The sequence below is a fragment of the Camelina sativa genome, chromosome 8 (genome assembly GCF_030686135.1).
Source record: "Camelina sativa cultivar CO46 ecotype springtype chromosome 8, ASM3068613v1".
NCBI classification, from domain to species: domain Eukaryota; kingdom Viridiplantae; phylum Streptophyta; class Magnoliopsida; order Brassicales; family Brassicaceae; genus Camelina; species Camelina sativa.
In genome coordinates this window covers 21,966,889-21,984,829 of record NC_141887.1, presented here as the reverse complement: position 1 = coordinate 21,984,829, position 17,941 = coordinate 21,966,889, and the positions used below count along the sequence as shown (strand labels likewise).

The window sequence follows — 17,941 nt, the reverse complement described above, 5'->3', positions numbered from 1 at the left end:
TGACCACATGACCAACCACAACTTCTACGAATGCGGCCCTTTTATTTGTTTTGCGCCATAATTACCAAAACATCCAAATTGTCGGCTGGAGTAAAAATAACATATTCAAGTTTTTAACCCTTGTTTCCTTCCTTCCTCCACTAGAAGTGGAATTAATGTTTTTCATCTTCTTGATCTCGTGTCTAATGGTTAAATAACCTTTTAAAGAAAAAAATGCAACACTTCAAAGAGAGAGTATAAAATATTGCACGAGAAAAATAAGAGAGCAGAAGCAATACGATTTTATCACATTTTTTTATATTCAAACAACTCTTACAAGAGGCACTCCACTGAAATGGTACACGATATTGAAAAGAAAAAAACGCCCAAGCTCAAGCCATTTTGTGCGGTTACTAGAATTACGTGGTTCGATTTGGTTTACCGTTACGCTTAATTTGGGTCATGTTCATATGCCTATAATGTGACATCGGTAAAAAAAAAGTAAAACGTAAAAACTACCGGTAGGCAACAAGATGGGCTTAGATTTTAGATAGGCCTGTGGATCGTTCCAACATAAGTGTGAGAAAGGCCCGTTAGTACACACATATGACGTATATATATATATAACCTATATTGCTTGGAAATGACTCTTAGGAAATGAATCATAGAACAAAATCTGGTTGAGTTGGTAGATTCTTTTTAGGTTTCATGTGAGTTTTTAACCACTTTTAACATTGTTAGAGACAGAATGATCTTGTAACTTGGATTAAAAAACAAGTCATGTTCTTTTTTATGTTTTTTTTCCTTTTAACCATCCCACTCATTTATACATTTACTTGAAAATGAAATAGGAACTATAAACTAAAATATTGCAGCTAGCCTATTGATTGACTACAGCAGGTCGATAAAGAACAATTGATTTTAGATTATTATTATTATAGCATTTACCACAATATGAGTATGTAAATGCTAAATGTTTTTATGTATGATACTAGAGAAAGAAGAGTATGGTGATAAGATATTCAAAGTGAAAGTAACCTTTGCTTTGAAACTTGGCGATTCTAATTGGCTATTATTTGTTAATATCCTTTTATAGCCGAAGCTTATTATACTTTCGTCGTTATTTGTTATTTTTTAATATCTAATTTGAATTTCGATGGTATAGAGTAGAATATAAAACATGTACTAGATTTCAAGTAATAGATAAGTCAAATCTTATAACTTTTTGGTTGAAAAAAAAGAAGGAGATAAGTACCCTTCGGAATTTGATTCGGCAGTTTTATGGCTTTTCGTTTAGACTTCATTTGAGACTTCTTACAGTAAAATTATGCATCACAATCATGCAACAAGCCAAGGTACATGCAAATGCAATATCAGAATTCAGAACTACAAGTCTACAAGCAACACGTCATTGAAAAATTCTAGAGTTTTGTGCAATAAAAGCAAGTTAACTTGTCCGAGCCGGTTTGGCTCTAACCGCTTTAGGAACTTAAATACTAGTTAATGATACTATTTTTATATTTGGTATGTGGCGTGAACGATGCTTTTGGCAGTAAATGATTTGACACCTTCTTACCCTAAAGAAAAGATTTGATTTAAAGATATCAGTTTTCAAAAAAAAGATGAAAAATCAAATAAATATATCTCACCGAACAGAAGTTAAGCTGAGACTGAGATGATGCAGAAACTAAGTTAAGAGCCTGAGAATGCAGAGATGAAATTAAATTAAAGCAGACATGAAATAGAATCACTAGCCTTTTGTGTCGCATAAAAAGAAAAGAGGCGGAGAAAAGCTTGAACAAGTGAAGTGAAGTGAAGACTCTTGTCTATTACTAGGTTTAATTAAGTTCGGTTAACCGATCGGTTTAGTGGAACCGAACCAAAATAACCGAGAACCGATTTTAATTTTAGAAGCTTGTCGATCGGTTTAGCCATAATAACCGAACCCGAATCGAACACCCAAAATTTCGGTTCGGTTCGGTTGCTTCGATTCGGATTTTTTGTCTAAGGGCTAAGTTTTCTGATAGGTTAGCTATGATAAATAAGTTGCTAACACTTATTATATTTCATGAGATTATACGATATTTGTACTATTTGTAAATTTTATCAAATGAATTGCTCTTAGTGCTTTACAAGGATTGGAAAAGAAGTGAGAAAAGAAAGAGAAAAAAGACTAAGAATAAAATAAGTGAATTTTCGTCTAATGTTGAAAATAATAGTTAGGTGAGATTTAACAATCATGAACTAAACTAAAGTAATAATTAGTTTCTTATAAGATTACTTCCGTTAAGAAAACAAAAATGTAGTATTAAACTAGTATATTCTTTCACTTATTTGGAAATATACAAATGATTACGATGTAGATGATTGCTTGTTTCTATAGTCTAGTTATCTTAAAATAAAGGATGGTCTAATTTGCGGATGATACTAAAAACTTTTAAAAATGTTGAACTTTATGTTACCAAACAAAAATAATTCAGCTGAAACCCTTTCTTAATTATATTCACATACATATAATTTTATAACAATATTGTGTAGTATTCTTATTTTGTACAAGTGCATATAACCACTATAAGTTAATACTCAGAAAATTATTATCTAGATAGATCGATATATATTTTCAATTTAGAATTAGTTTTTCGAATGTATAATTTAACTATTAAATTATAATATCATTTTATATTTTTATATTTGGAACCAATGTTAAAGAAAACGCTAGGCGGTATATGGGCGGTGATCCAGCGCCTAGCGCTCTAGAATATTTAATCGAGGTTTAAACGTTTTTAAGTGATTTAGGCGTTTATAACATAAAATATTATATATATATATAATTATGTAAAAATATATATGTTAGAAGAATAAAAATAATAAATCATAAACGAAAGTCAGAAAAATGTATTTATTTAATTTAGAAAAATAATATATAAACATTTATAATTATGTATATGAATATAAAACTTAAAAAATTAAATATATATAGTTAAAAATTAAAAAAATATATATTAAAATTATATTATGTAATTTTAGACAGTGTAGATAGTCGTCTAGGTGTCTGTTGAGCGCCTATTACCTAAATGGTGCCTAAATGGCCGTGTAGACCGCTTTTTTGAACAGGAACTAACATATGAAAATCTTGTACCAAACAGTTACAAAATATATTATATATGGCATTTATAATATAGTATCTCAGAATCTGTGACCGTGTACAAAAGGGACATGCATAACATGATCAATATAGAATTCAATTCAAATACAGATGTCAAGAATCTACAAAACACGTTAACATTGAAAAAGCAATCTTTAAAATACATGAATCTTAATGTTGACAGCTTTTTGTTTATTACCATCACTTCAAGATTGAACAAAAAAAAGAAATATATAAAAACCTAAATAGGATTATAATCATAAGTTAAGAAATATATATATATATATATATATAATCATCAAATTAAAATAAAAGTCTCTTCTTCTTTCCCGGAAAATACTCTCAATTTTTGACTTGCTCCAAATTTTTTTGCTTCTTCCCTTCAATCTCTCTTATACCCACAAAAATCAAAACCACAACAACAACCCTAACCCTAAAATCTCCGGCGAAAATGTCACACCTTGATGATCTTCCTCCCACACCCGGAAAGTACAAAACCGATAAAGTCCCGCCGTACTGGATGATTCTCCACCACCACCGTTACCTCCGTCTCTCGAAACTAACTCTTTGGGCTTCTCTCTTCCTCGCTCTCTTCCTCTTCTACCTAATCCTATCCCCTCCTCCGTCACCATCTCGCCGCAATCTCAACGACTCTTCCTCCGTTTCCGCCGCCAAATACGGCGGCTCTCACTGGGAGAAACAAGTCCGCAAATCCGCTCGTCCGAGGTCTCCCGGCGGTTTAACCGTTCTAGTCACCGGAGCATCCGGGTTCGTCGGTACCCACGTCTCGATCGCGTTACGGAGACGCGGCGACGGTGTTCTAGGTCTTGACAATTTCAATCGGTACTACGATCCGAAGCTTAAACGAGCGAGACAAGGGCTTTTGGAACGATCAGGTGTGTTCGTTGTAGAAGGCGATATAAACGACGCCGTATTGCTTCGGAAGCTCTTTGATGTTGTCCTCTTCACTCACGTGATGCATCTCGCTGCTCAAGCCGGTGTGCGTTACGCAATGCAGAACCCTGGATCGTATGTGAACAGTAACATTGCTGGGTTTGTGAATCTCTTAGAAGTATCCAAATCAGCGAATCCTCAGCCTGCGATTGTGTGGGCTTCGTCTAGCTCTGTTTATGGACTCAATTCCAAAGTACCCTTTTCGGAGAAAGACCGAACTGATCAGCCTGCGAGTTTATACGCAGCTACTAAGAAAGCAGGTGAAGGCATTGCGCATACTTATAACCATATCTATGGTTTGTCACTAACGGGTTTGAGGTTTTTCACTGTTTATGGACCTTGGGGTAGACCTGACATGGCCTACTTCTTCTTTACTAAAGATATACTTAAAGGGAAGACGATTACTGTGTTTGAGTCACCTGATAAAGGTAGTGTTGCTAGGGATTTCACTTACATTGATGATATTGTGAAAGGTTGTTTAGGTGCGTTAGATACTGCTGAGAAGAGTACTGGTAGTGGTGGGAAGAAGAAAGGTTCTGCTATGTTTAGGATTTATAATTTGGGGAATACTTCTCCTGTTCCTGTTACTAAGCTTGTGACTATATTGGAGAAGCTTTTGAAGACGAAAGCTAAGAAAAAGATCATGCCTTTACCTAGGAATGGGGATGTTGAGTTCACTCATGCGAATATCACGTTAGCGCAAGCAGAGCTTGGTTATAAACCCACGGTTGATCTTGAGACTGGTTTGAAAAAGTTCGTGAAATGGTACATGGGGTTTTACACGAAGAAGAAGAGTTCTTGGTGAGCTTTTTTGGGGTTCGCTCTACGTTAAGCTTTTGGAACCGAGCACTTGCATCGCTTGGGAAAGATGGCTCTCAGTCTTAATGGACAAAACACTTGGTTATCTCAACATAAGGCTATTTTCACATATCTGCATTGTTTCTGTGTTGCTAGATTTTGCTTCATTTTATTTGTTAGTAGATTTTGAGCAATGTACAGCTTCATCACTTAGGTTTGTTTCAATTGTGGGAAAACTTAATTGTCTTTTCCATCATGGCTGAAGAATAAATTAGCTTGGATTTTGATGCATATACTCTGTAGTAAACTCGATCTATTTTGTCACCTTGTTTCTTGTGAATCCAAACATATCTTTTATCTTCTTTATTCTGACCAAATTTTACATAGTTCTAAACCAAACTATGATGGTTTTGGAAGAACAAATCAAATCAGTGCAGCAAAATCAATCTCAGAGAACAAGAAACAATGAATGTTAACTGCCTAAGTTGTTGTTATCTTCCTCTGCGCAATCAATCCCGACAATGGTGTGATGTGATCGACAAGGTCTAGAAGATGTAACACCATCTTCATTATCTATCTTCCACCAATCACCACCATCTCCAATCTCCACCTCTGTTACATTCTCAATCTCATCATCATCACAATCAAACTCGTAATCCCAAACACCGCAAGAACCTCCTCTCTCTTTCTCCAAAGCAGGATCATAACTCCACTCCAACTTCTTCAACACATCTCTATCCTTCCACTTCCCAACAACCTTCTCAACTTCCTTCTTAGCCTTCCCCATCACAACTTCCTTCCACGAATACGAAACATCAGCTACTCTCTTCAACGCACCTTCATTCAAATCCCCAATCACAACAGTCCTCAAACACCTCTCCTTAGCTTCCCTCAAAACCCCTGCATAACCAGAATCATCAGACACAAGAACAACACACTCCACTTCTCTCTTATCCATCACATCAACCATATGTTCCTTCAACGCCACATCAGCAGCTTCTGGCTTATCACTAACCATCTTCACCCAAAACCCAGCTCGTTTCAGCTCATCAGCTAACCCGTAACCTTCTTTGGGAGTCAAAACCTTCCTCGCCGCTCTTTTATACTTTTCAATCTTCATCGAATACTTAGCCAAAAGCCTCACTCTTTGATGCCCTTTGGATGATTCAATCTGTCTCATACGTTTCTGATGCTCAGTCTCGTGAATCTGCTTGAAATGATTGATTAGATTCGCATTCGTGTAAAATCTCCGGTCACAAACACCGCAGAAGTAAGGCTCCGGCGGTTTAACCTTACCTGTGTTCTCCAACTCGTTCAGCAGTTTCCTATCTCTCCTCTCTTCTCGAACTACTAAAGGAACGTAGCTGAAGGCGTGACGATTCGCGTACGCCACCATAAGTTTCACGAATCCGAAAGACGACGCGGCGGTTCGGAGCTTTACGGCGGCGTCGTATGGAGGGAAAGAGGCTGGTGGTTTGTTGTCTAGGTCCCAGAACACCCCTGTTCGGATTTGGGGTTTAAGGTTTATTAATGAGCTAAAGCCAAAACCTTTGATTGAATTGAGAGTTGTGATTTGGGTTTTGGGGCTCCGAACTCTCTGGACGAAGCTTGGGAACATCGTCGGAATTTTCGAATTAACGGAGACGATGAAGGCTTCGAAAAAAACCGGGTTTACATACCCGACCCGGATCCGATTAGAGTTCGGCAATTCTCATATCCAGAGACTAGAGTAGAGCTAATAACACATATATCCCTGAACTTTGTAACTTTTACAATTTCTTCCTTAACTTTAATATGAAACAACAAAATACAACTGTTCACCAAAGATACATACGTAATTTTTCTACTGAATCATCGTGTTATTAAAACGGAAATACATTTACTAATATAACATTCAATTTATAAGATTTACATAATAAGTTCTTATCATTTTAATATATATCACAGCGTAAAGTTATTATTTATAATAACACAATTTAAAGTTATATGTATAAAAGAAATGGTGCAAATCTTATTACTTATTCAACTATTATTTACCTATCAAATTGTAATTAGTTATATAATAAAATGAATTATAAACTTATAACTTTTTTAACGGAGGATGGGGTTAAATGTAAAATTTCAGGGTTATAAGATGATATTGCTTAATATTAAAAAATTATATCAAAATTTATTTTAATATATAAAAAATATTTCAATTTTTGATTGAATTGAGAGATGTGATTTGGGTTTTGGGGCTCCGAATGGTCTGGACGATTCTTGGGAACATCGTCGGAATTTTCGAATTGATGGAGACGATGGAGGCTTCGGAAAAACCCGGGTTTACATATCCGATCCGGATCCAATTAGAGTTCGGCGATTTTCTAAACCCTGAACTTTGTAACGTTTACAACTTCTTCCCTAATTTGAATAAGGAACAACGAACAACAAAACACCGCTGTTCATAGAAGATATAAGTAATTTTTCTACTGAATCTCCGTGTAATTTAAACGGAAGGGAGTATTACTATATTCTAATTTATAAAAAAATTTGAAGACTCTAATAAAATTATTAAAAGTAAATAAATGAAAGATTTCTAATAATGGCTAGAGAGTATTTTATACTAATTTTATTGATTAATTTTTTAAAATCTTGTAAAATGTTTTAAACAATCTATGTATTTTTGTGATACTTTTTATGACTTTATTTTGTGAAGAAAGTATATAAAATTATGAACCAATAATATAATAATTAAATTTATTAACAATCTTAAATTTTTTGTTTTAATTGAATATCACAAAACTTTTAATGACTTTATAAAAGTCTGAATCCAATAACCCAACCTTGTTAAAATTTTAAATAATTTTTTACAAATCACAAACTAATAACACTAAACTTTAGCAGAAGTTAACAAAATATTAATCTAATAACAACAGATTCTATATAATATTTAAAGTCTTTAAAACTCTATCAATATCTCAAAACCAATGTACAGAGTTTAACATTCTATTTGTAAGATTTACATAAGAAATCCTTACCATTTTAATAAATATTACAATTTAGAGTTAAATTTATAATATCACAATTTAAAGTTGATACGGGGGCGGAAGCTAGAACAGAGGAAACAGAGGAAAGTAGGCATGAAGAGGGGATATCGAACGAGTTTGTTGGTGACGAAGGGAATCGGAGCCAACAAGGGGGTGAGAGTCCTCCTCTCAGGGCCTGCAAACACAAGCTCTTTAGTGGTAGCTAAAACTACCTTTTTTTGGTTTTTTCTATTTTTTGACTTAAACGATCATGCAAGAACAGACTCGAAGACGACTCCTACTTATAGGACCAAAGACGATAAACCCAAATCAACCCAAAGAATAAAAGACTGACACGAGAAGAGGATTTATGTTTATCCCTTCTTTGACAAAATCTTAACGAAAAGAAATAACACCAACATCCAAAACCGAGTCGAATACATGAAGCCCAACAACGTATTCGACGTGAAGCCCATAGCGAGGATGCGCTGCATTAGGTCCCTCCCGGTGAGGAAGGATTCGACCACGAATCCGGCGCATCATTGTCACCATGAAACGGAAAAAGGTACTTAACATTAAGACATTTGCCGTACGAATATGATCCGGCAACTTCAACTTGTACGCATTGTCGTTAATACGAGCAAGCACCTCCACAGGACCAATTTTACGCGACTTCAACTTGTTGTATTCATGCAAAGACATCCGATCCTTGGTGAGGACCACCCAAACCAAATCACCCGGTTCAAACCGGACAACACGACGCTTCTTATCCGCCGCAGCTTTATACTTAGCCACAGACGTCTCCCGAGTAGTTTGAGTCTGACGATGAACCTGTTGTAACTCAGAAACAAAATCCGCCGCCTGGCCATGGAGCCGTGTCTGATCTGGCAACGGAGAAAGGTCCAACGGACAGCGCAGAACCACACTGTACACAACATGAAAAGGACTGAAACCGACACTACGGTTAACGGCGTGATTATGAGCAAACTCCGACTGACCCAGCTTGACATCCCAACTCTTGATATTGTCGCCAACCAAACAACGCAAGAGATCACCTAAAGCCTGATTCGTCACCTCAGTTTGACCATCCGTCTGGGGGTGGTACGTGGTGGTCATGTCCAAGCTAGTACGAAGCAACTTCCAGAGAGAACGCCAAAAATGGCTAAGAAAACAAGTGTCACGATCCGACACGATAGACGACGGTAAGCCATGAAGTATGTAAATCTCCCGAAAGAACAGAGTCGAGACATTGACAGCCTCCGTAGTTTTCTTACACGGCACAAAATGAGCCATCTTAAAAAACCGATCGACCACCACAAAAATTGTATCATACCCTCTCTGAGTCCGCGGAAGTCCCAACACAAAATCCATACTGATATCCGTCCAAGGCTGAGTTGGCACCGGGAAAGGTAGATATAAACCCGCATTTGAAGCCTTTCCCTTGGAGACCTGACACACGCGGCACCGCTCGACAAACCTTTCAATGTCTCGCCGTAGAGTTGGCCAAAAATAGGAGGAAGCAACCAACTGCAACGTCCTATCCCTCCCTACATGACCCTCATTGTGTAGTTCCGCGATAATTTGTAACCGTAAGCTACAAGCAGGAACACACAAACGCACTCCCAAGAACAAGAAACTCTCATGCAGAGAAAACTTGTCGAACACGCCATGATTGATATCGGCCAGTACTTTGAAAAAGAAAGGATCAGACTCATACAAATCAGCAAACGAAGCAAATCCATGAACCGATGTATGCATGGTTGTCAACAGCGAATGTCGCCTACTCAACGCATCTGCCAGACGGTTCGTCTTTCCAGATTGATGGCGAATAGAAAACGTGAACTGTTGGAGATACGAGATCCATGAAGCATGTCGAGAAGAGACTTTGGCTTGGCTATCAAGATGACGCAGTGCGTCATGATCTATGAACAAGACAAACTCACGCTGCACCAGGTAATGACGCCAATGTTTAACGGCCTGCACCACCGCGTAAAACTCCACGTCATACGTGCTATACCGAGCACGAGCACCTGCTAATTTTTCACTAAAAAAGGCCATGGGTTTCCCATGTTGACTAAGCACCGCACCAATGCCCAGCTTGGAAGCATCGCAGTGGAGCTCAAATGGGATGTTAAAATCTGGCAAAACTAACACGGGAGCGGAAGTCAGTGCTTCCTTTATACGACGAAAAGCCTCGTCCGCCTCTGCTGTCCAAACGAATTGTCCCATCTTCATACAACTCGTGATTGGAGCCATAATACTGCTAAAGTGTGACACAAAACGGCGATAGAACGATGCCAACCCGTGGAAGCTATGGACCTCCGTCACATTGCGCGGAACGGGCCAAGACCGAATTGCTTCGACCTTGGAGAGATCAACTGCCAAACCCTCGCTGGAGACAATGTAACCAAGGAAAAGGACTTTATCCACACCAAATTCACACTTGTGTTTAGCCGCGAACAGCTTCTCTTTGCGTAACACTTCAAGTACGGCATGCAAATGGTCCTTATGTGCTTCAGTGGTAGCACTAAAAATCAAGATGTCGTCGAAATAAACGACCACAAACTTGCCAATAAAAGGTCACAAGGCTTGATTCATGATGCGCATGAACGTACTGGGTGCATTAGACAGGCCAAAGGGCATCACCAACCACTCAAACAACCCTTCGCGAGTCTTGAAAGTTGTCTTCCACTCATCACCAGGGCGAATCCGAATCTGATGATAGCCACTCTTCAGATCGATCTTGGAGAAAACCTTGGCCTTACCAATCTGATCCAGCAAGTCGTCAAGGCGCGGAATCGGAAACCGATAGCGAACAGTGATCTTGTTGATAGCGCGACTATCAACACACATACGCCAAGAACCATCCTTCTTGGGAATCAGCAAAGCAGGAACGGCACATGGACTGAGGCTCTCACGAATATGACCTTTCTTGAGTAACTCCTCTACTTGCCGTCGCAGCTCTTCATGTTCACTAGGGCTCATCAGGTAATGTGGGCTGTTAGGTAAGGTGGTGCTAGGCAAAAAGTCGATCTGATGCTGAATGTCTCGTAGGAGAGGCAGTCCTGGTGGAAGATCTGTTGGGAAGACATCCTGGAAATCATTGATGACCGGCTCAAATGTTGGAGAAGACACGGACACTGAGTTACTTGACGAACAAGCCAAAATAGCAAAGGCGACACCTTCTTGCAGCAATTCGTCATTTAATGTAGCATAGGAACAAAGCAGAGGAGACGATAAGAATGGAGGCGGCTTGGCGTGAGATCCGGAAGGCTGGATTGTCACCTCTTGTTGTGGTGCAGTAGGATCGCGTGTTGGCAACAACACGATTTGGTGAGTCTCCCAAATAAAACTATATGTGTTCTTAGCTCCATCGTGAATTACTTTGCGATCAAACTCCCACAGTCGCCCCGGAATAAGATGGCTTACGTCCACGGCAGCAATATCACACCATGTTCTATCTTTGTAGTGCGGACCGATGGAACAAGGAACCAACGCCCGATGCGAGATTCGAACAGCAAACCCATCTTGGACCCAACCCAACAAGTATGGTGAGGGGTGTGCTTCGACGGGGAGACCTAGTCGTTGAACAGCATAATCACAGATGACGTTACTACAACTCCCTGAGTCGATAATAAAGCTGCATAGACGTACGTAAATTGTGTATGTAGACTTGAAGATGTTAGTCCGTAACCAGGTATCTGTACGGCTTGGAGGTGCAAGGCAGGTGCGGCGAAAAACAAGAAGGTTTCCCGTATCTCCATGCGTGCCAGTTGTGATCGCTTCATCGTCGTCGTCGTCAGAAGCATCAAACACCACTTCCTTGTCACGGTTGACATCATCAGCCAGCAGACCACGTCGAGTTTGGTTAGGACAAGCAGTTTGGCGGTGTCCATTCTCTCCACAAGAATAACAACGTAGAGCATTGCGAACAAAGCGACGCAGACCCTGTTCCTCCGTAGTGTTCTTGGTACCGGAATCTACCGTAGCCGCTTGAGCATGAGGTGAAGATGTAGCAGGGGTAATGCTTTGTTCCTGAGGGCGAACACGAGAAGTGGAGGACCAAGAAGTCTGAAACTGCTGTTCAAAAGAAGTTGCATGCCGGTGAGCTTCGCCGACCGTTGTGGGATCAAACTGAGCCAGAAACGACTGCAACTGGGGTTTCAAACCACCGATAAAGCGAGAGACAAGCTGAACTTTGCTGTCGTGAATATCATTACGAGTGAGTAATGCATAGAACTCATCCGCATACTCGTCAACTGATCGAGAACCCTGACGCAGGTTCTGTAGACTGGTAAACATGGTGCGGTCGTAGTTGTGTGGCAGGAAGGTTTCACGGAACTTCTTCTTCAATTTATCCCAAGTACGAATGGGGGATTTGCCGAGACGAGCTCGCGTGATTTTCAACTGAGCCACCATGACGCAGCCTGTCCTCTGAATTTTGTGGCCACCAACGCCACACGACGATCATCAGGGACATCTTTGAAATCCAAGATTTCTTCAAGTGACACAAGCCAGTCCAATAACTGGTTGCCACGTATACTACCGTGGAACTCTGGAATGTCAACCCGAAACGCAGCTTCCCAACGAGTGTCGTGAAAACGGTCATCTTGTCTCTGGAAATTGACTAACTTCCGGTGTGCGAATGGATTGTCACCACCTGCGACTAACGCGTCTCCTTCCCGCGGGTTAGCCTCACCTAGACGATTCGTAATCGTCTCCGTCATAACACGAAGAGAGTAAACAAGAGTCTCCTGCAAGTAACGTTGAGAAGCTAGCAAAGCTTCCCTGAATTCAGCCCAATCCTCCCTACGAGGATCGTTCCCTATATCGTCCTTAACAACTTTCGGCATGATTCAATTAACCACCAGGATCGAAAAACGAATCTGATACCAGTTGATACGGGGGCGGAAGCTAGAACAGAGGAAACAGAGGAAAGTAGGCGTGAAGAGGGGATATCGAACGAGTTTGTTGGTGACGAAGGGAATCAGAGCCAACAAGGGGGTGAGATTCCTCCTCTCAGGGCCTGCAAACACAAGCTCTTTGGTGGTAGCTAAAGCTACCTTTTTTTGGTTTTTTCTATTTTTTGACTTAAACGATCATGCAAGAACAGACTCGAAGACGACTCCTACTTATAGGACCAACGACGATAAACCCAAATCAACCCAAAGAATAAAAGACTGACACGAGAAGAGGATTTATGTTTATCCCTTCTTTGACAAAATCTTAACGAAAAGAAATAACACCAACACCCAAAACCGAGTCGAATACATGAAGCCCAACAACGTATTCGACGTGAAGCCCATAGCGAGGATGCGCTGCATCAAAAGTTATATGTACATCACTTCTTTACACAGGTGCAGATCTTATTATTTATTCCATTATTATTTACCTATTAAAATGTAATTAATTATATGATAAAATGAATTATAAACTTATAACTTTTAGGATGGGGTTAAATGTAAAATATCAATGATGATATTGATTAATACTACAAAATATATCAAAATTTATTTTAACATATAAAAATATATACAATTTTTATATAAAACAAAAAAGGTAAAACAATTACCTTAGGGATATGTGGATTCCACACCAAGTGGCAAGGCAGGTCTGCCTAATAGCTCTTATGACAACATCTAAGAGCAGTAGAACAACACACTGGTAAAAAAACGAAATCAAAAAAAATTATACTATTTATATCATCGTATTAGATATATATATATATATATATATATATATATATATATATATATATTTTTTGCATTTATAACATAGCATATCAATTTTATAGACAAAGAACTGACATTACAACCTCATGGGTAGCATTATATTACAACAATGATCCCATATGAACTAAACAAAATATAAGAAATTAAAAAATTCTGCACATAATTTTCTCCATACACCTAAACTATATGTTGTCATAATTTTTATAGTATAATGTTTAACATTAAAGTCAATAAACAATTAATATATATAGCACAAATATGTGCATTTTACAATAAACAAGCATAAATATGTGTGATCTATATATACATTTTTGGAAACATTTATGAAATAAATCATGAAGTTCATACCTATTTACAAGTATGCCATTGACATTAATTAATTATCTGTTTTTTATTTAATTAATTAATATTAAGTTTTTATTTTTAAAAACAAGATTTTTCATCCTAAATAAGTTTCCAAAACAATCAAACCACTCTCTTTAACATTAAGTATTAAGTTTATTAATTAAATTCCAATTTTACAAAAAAAAAATTTCTCCATACACAAATTTCCTAAACAATCGGCCTAATCAATAAACGAATTGATTTTCGATCTTGGAGAAGGATCTGTGGCCGAGATTTTTGATCTCAACGCATTGATCTCAACGTATTTAAAACTAATTTTTACTTTCACGGGTTCGTATGATGAATTTTTACGGATTAAAAATCTTTGGATATGTTGTCTGACCCGCATAGCATGGCGGGTTTGGACTATAGAACCAACACTAAAACTATTAGTTTATCTCATATATACTATAGATTTGTAATCATAGTTTTGAAAATTAACTTATAAATTATTTAGTATATGAACTACAAAACACATTCTATAAATTATACACATACTATAAACACATTCTTAATATTCCAAAAAAAAAAAAAATACACATAAAAATATACACTAATATACTATATAGGCATATACCTCTGTTTAATTTTAGAGAACAAAACAAATGTTGAATTTTATATTCTATCTAATAACAAATTTAATGTAATTAAGTTATAAACTTTATAAAACGTAAGAAGATGAAAAAAAATTTCTAAATTAATTAGACAAAATTTAATAAATTGAAATTTTGAAAATTAAATAAATTAAAAATTATTATTAAAATACAATAATTTATAATTTAGTTCCGCGGTGTACCGCAGGTGAAATCCTAGTTTTATAATATTTTACTTATCTCTCTAAATTATAGATATGGATTACAATAATTAAATGAAATCTTAAAAATCATCTAATCACTAATATTAATGGTGGTCATGTGATTCCATTAGTAATGAGGATTTGGAATATCAAACATTGATCAATCAAAGAGAGACATCGTCAATTCATATTTTTAAGAGCGGTTGTGGTATTCATAAAAATATAATTTAGGTATTGACTGGTTCTCCCGCTACCTCCCGCAAACGCTGCGTTTGCGGGTGGTAACGGTTGCTAGCGATTGGAACCAATCACACAAACCGCTCACAATCGCTCCTAATCGCTCCCAATCGCTTCAAACCACTGAATTCCAAAAGCTGCTTCCCGCAAGCGTTTGCGGTTGCGGGCGACTGCGGTTGGATTTTTTTTTTTTTTTTGTAAAAAAAAAACTTAAAAGAAATCAATGATATTGAAAGTTTTTTGGTTATATCTTCTATCTAACCATTTTACTCATTAAGGATGAGAGAAAATGAAGTACGGATACGATTGCAAAGATTATAAAATAAACAATTAGAAGAACATAATATTCCAATTAACAATAACCCGAAAAACTTGATGTAAATTTAATGGCACATCGCATATAAGTTCAAAAAAATCTAAAGAAATATAATATTTCATCAGTAATTTAAGAAAATAAGAATATTTGTGAAAAAAATTAAAACAAATCACCAGTGACTTTCTCAACTCTCACTTGACCATTCCTACCGATGCAACTACTAACCCACGATCTAAAAGAAAGGAGAAATTTTTTACGATCTAAAGCATATGTTTTGTCATTTGTCAAATTACTTGATTGAATTTTTGGTGAAAAGCCAAATGCATAAAGGAAAAAGTATTTCAATATGAAATTTATTTATTTTTGAATAATTATTTTAGTATTTTTTTAAATAAATTTTATATATATATCAAGTTTAATAAAAAATTTGGTGTTTTTAAACATTTATATATTATATATCACATTTATTATGTTCCAACCGCTATTACACCCGCTGGTCAACCAGTCGTAAACCTCCCGCAAACGCACCAATTTTAAACCGCTAAACTAGTCGTTCAAAACGCATAATAACGCTTGAAACCGCAATCGCCCGCTTCCGCAATCTCCCGCAACTGCAGCGTTTGAACCAGTGAGGCCCTTAATATCAACTCTTATTGGTGTTTTGTTATCAACTTATCATCAAGATTCCAGAAGCCTACATCCTATTGAATGCCGACTAAAAACATTTTAAGTTATTTCAAGTAAAACAATGGTGTAATAGATAGTTATTGGTTTTTATGGCAAGAAAAAGAAAAGATACTCATTAATTCTAATTAGTACACTGTATAATCAGTGAAATAAAATAAAATCTACAAAAGAATCAAAAATATGCATGATAAAGATTTATTAAACAAAATTCTTGAATGCTTGTATAAAATTTAGGAAATAATGAATTATAATTTATTTTATATTAACAAAACCGAAGATTGTACTACTTTTTCATAATTCATTATTACGGGTAACTCTTTTCTATAGTCAAACTTTATTAATTAGATTATTAGAAGATACGTATTTAAAAAATTCGATTTCATTAGTAGATAAATAAAGGGAAACTCTTCTTTGACGCGATAAACAAAAAAATGAAAAAAAAAACCCTAATTCATAATCATAGGTGTAACACAAAAGACTACCGCTGCAAAGTATCGTTAGATTCAAGTTGGTTTGTAGAGCATGGAAATCGTTAACGGAGTCAGCCTACTTCGGCGATCTCTACCAACGTAATAACTCCAATTCTAATTGGTCAATCCTTCACGGAAACTATAGACAGCCTTATTCCAATTTGGAGGAAGTAAAACTTGACCTACCACACGATGGTGATGGTACTCAAAGTTACAGTTTGTCTTTTTCTAGTGTTAGTAAGAATAGGATAAAAAAGATTAGAGTTGTGTCTTGCGCTGATGGATTGGTCTTGCTTCGTCTCAAAGAGGAGGAGGAGGAGGACCAGATAGTGATACGTTACTACGTTGGGAATCCAGTGTTAGCACAATGGATTCAACTCCCTCCCTCTTCTCCTGATCCTCCTAGAAACGCTTCTCCATACCCTGGTCATTACACTGATACGGGACTTGTGACACGAATGCGTAATGGTGCCCTCTTAGGTTACAAGGTGGTTCGGATAAATAGCAAAGCATGGCACCCTTTTCCTGGTTATTATTCTCAGACATGGAGTTTTGAGGTTTTCTCATCGGATAAAGGTGAATGGAGTGTTGAACAAGTCTCTTGTCCAGGTTATGGTGTTAGTATGCGCAACGTATCCAATCCTGTTTCTTTGAATGGGAAACTTCACTGGCTTGATGGCTCCCGCCGTGTTATCGTTCATGATTTCTTCTCTTGTGATGATCAAGTTCGAGCATTACCACTACCCGCCATGATGGAAAGCGCTGAGTGGCTACGGTCTGAGCGTCGACGACGTCAAATAGATAAATGCCCCCTTCCACTCCGTAAGAAGATCTGCACCACCTCGCAAGGAGATTTTGTGATTATTGATGTTGGATCCATAGACGAGGTCAAGAGCTATAATGTTAGAGTTATGAGGCTCAAGACTGATTCTTGGAACTGGGAAAAGGCTTGGGAAATCAACATGTCATGTGTAGGGCTTGGATTTAAGTGTGTCCCAATGGCAATCAACTGTTTTGACATCAACATCATATATCTATGGGACTTAGACCGTAACTGTTTCCTCGCTTGTAACATTCGTACACATAAGATATTGTGTGATACTCGTAAAGATGGTGCCGCTTACAACCCCAAATATTTCTGTCCTATCTTTCGAGAAGATCATATTACTCGTGAAGATGGTACTTTCTACAAGGAAGATACTTTCTGCTACGAGCCACGTTCAAGCCTTTTGCATTTTGTTCTGTCCTTGCAAGTCATACCTACATAGAAACACAAGATGCTTTTGATCTTATCAACTCTCATGATCTATGTTTTTTTGCTTTTTGTAATAAGTTTTTTAAATTCGTCCTCTATGCTTATTTCATTGATTTATTTTTCCACGCGCCCAAATGTCCTGTTCGAGTCGGGCTATGTGTCCCAATTCGTTCGTAGTCTACC

The 17,941-nt window shown here is 37.4% G+C and overlaps 3 protein-coding genes across 4 annotated transcripts; 2 read left to right on the top strand and 1 right to left on the bottom strand.

The window, feature by feature from the left end:
- The first annotated feature begins 3,377 nt into the window (after positions 1 to 3,377).
- LOC104707518 (UDP-glucuronate 4-epimerase 5) lies at positions 3,378 to 5,238 on the top strand. Its single transcript, XM_087462963.1, has one exon. It carries the CDS (start codon positions 3,576 to 3,578, stop codon positions 4,881 to 4,883), a length of 1,308 nt encoding a protein of 435 aa, XP_087319089.1. The 5' UTR covers positions 3,378 to 3,575; the 3' UTR covers positions 4,884 to 5,238.
- LOC104707520 (uncharacterized) lies at positions 5,206 to 6,695 on the bottom strand. Of its 2 annotated transcripts, XM_087462964.1 has the most exons (2): positions 6,173 to 6,673; positions 5,206 to 6,083 (listed from the first exon to the last, which is right to left on the bottom strand). In XM_087462964.1, the coding sequence occupies exon 2, from the start codon at positions 6,054 to 6,056 to the stop codon at positions 5,349 to 5,351; it is 708 nt and encodes a 235-aa protein (XP_087319090.1). In that variant the 5' UTR covers positions 6,057 to 6,083; positions 6,173 to 6,673; the 3' UTR covers positions 5,206 to 5,348. The 2 variants fall into 2 exon arrangements, with proteins under 2 accessions (XP_087319090.1, XP_010422195.2); XM_010423893.3 differs by having other exon boundaries at positions 5,206 to 6,695.
- Positions 6,696 to 13,152: 6,457 nt separating this feature from the next.
- Positions 13,153 to 17,771, top strand: LOC104709691 (F-box protein At3g28330-like). Its single transcript, XM_087461250.1, has 2 exons — positions 13,153 to 13,238; positions 16,511 to 17,771. Exons 1-2 carry the CDS (start codon positions 13,153 to 13,155, stop codon positions 17,769 to 17,771), a joined length of 1,347 nt encoding a protein of 448 aa, XP_087317376.1.
- The last annotated feature ends 170 nt before the right edge of the window (positions 17,772 to 17,941 follow it).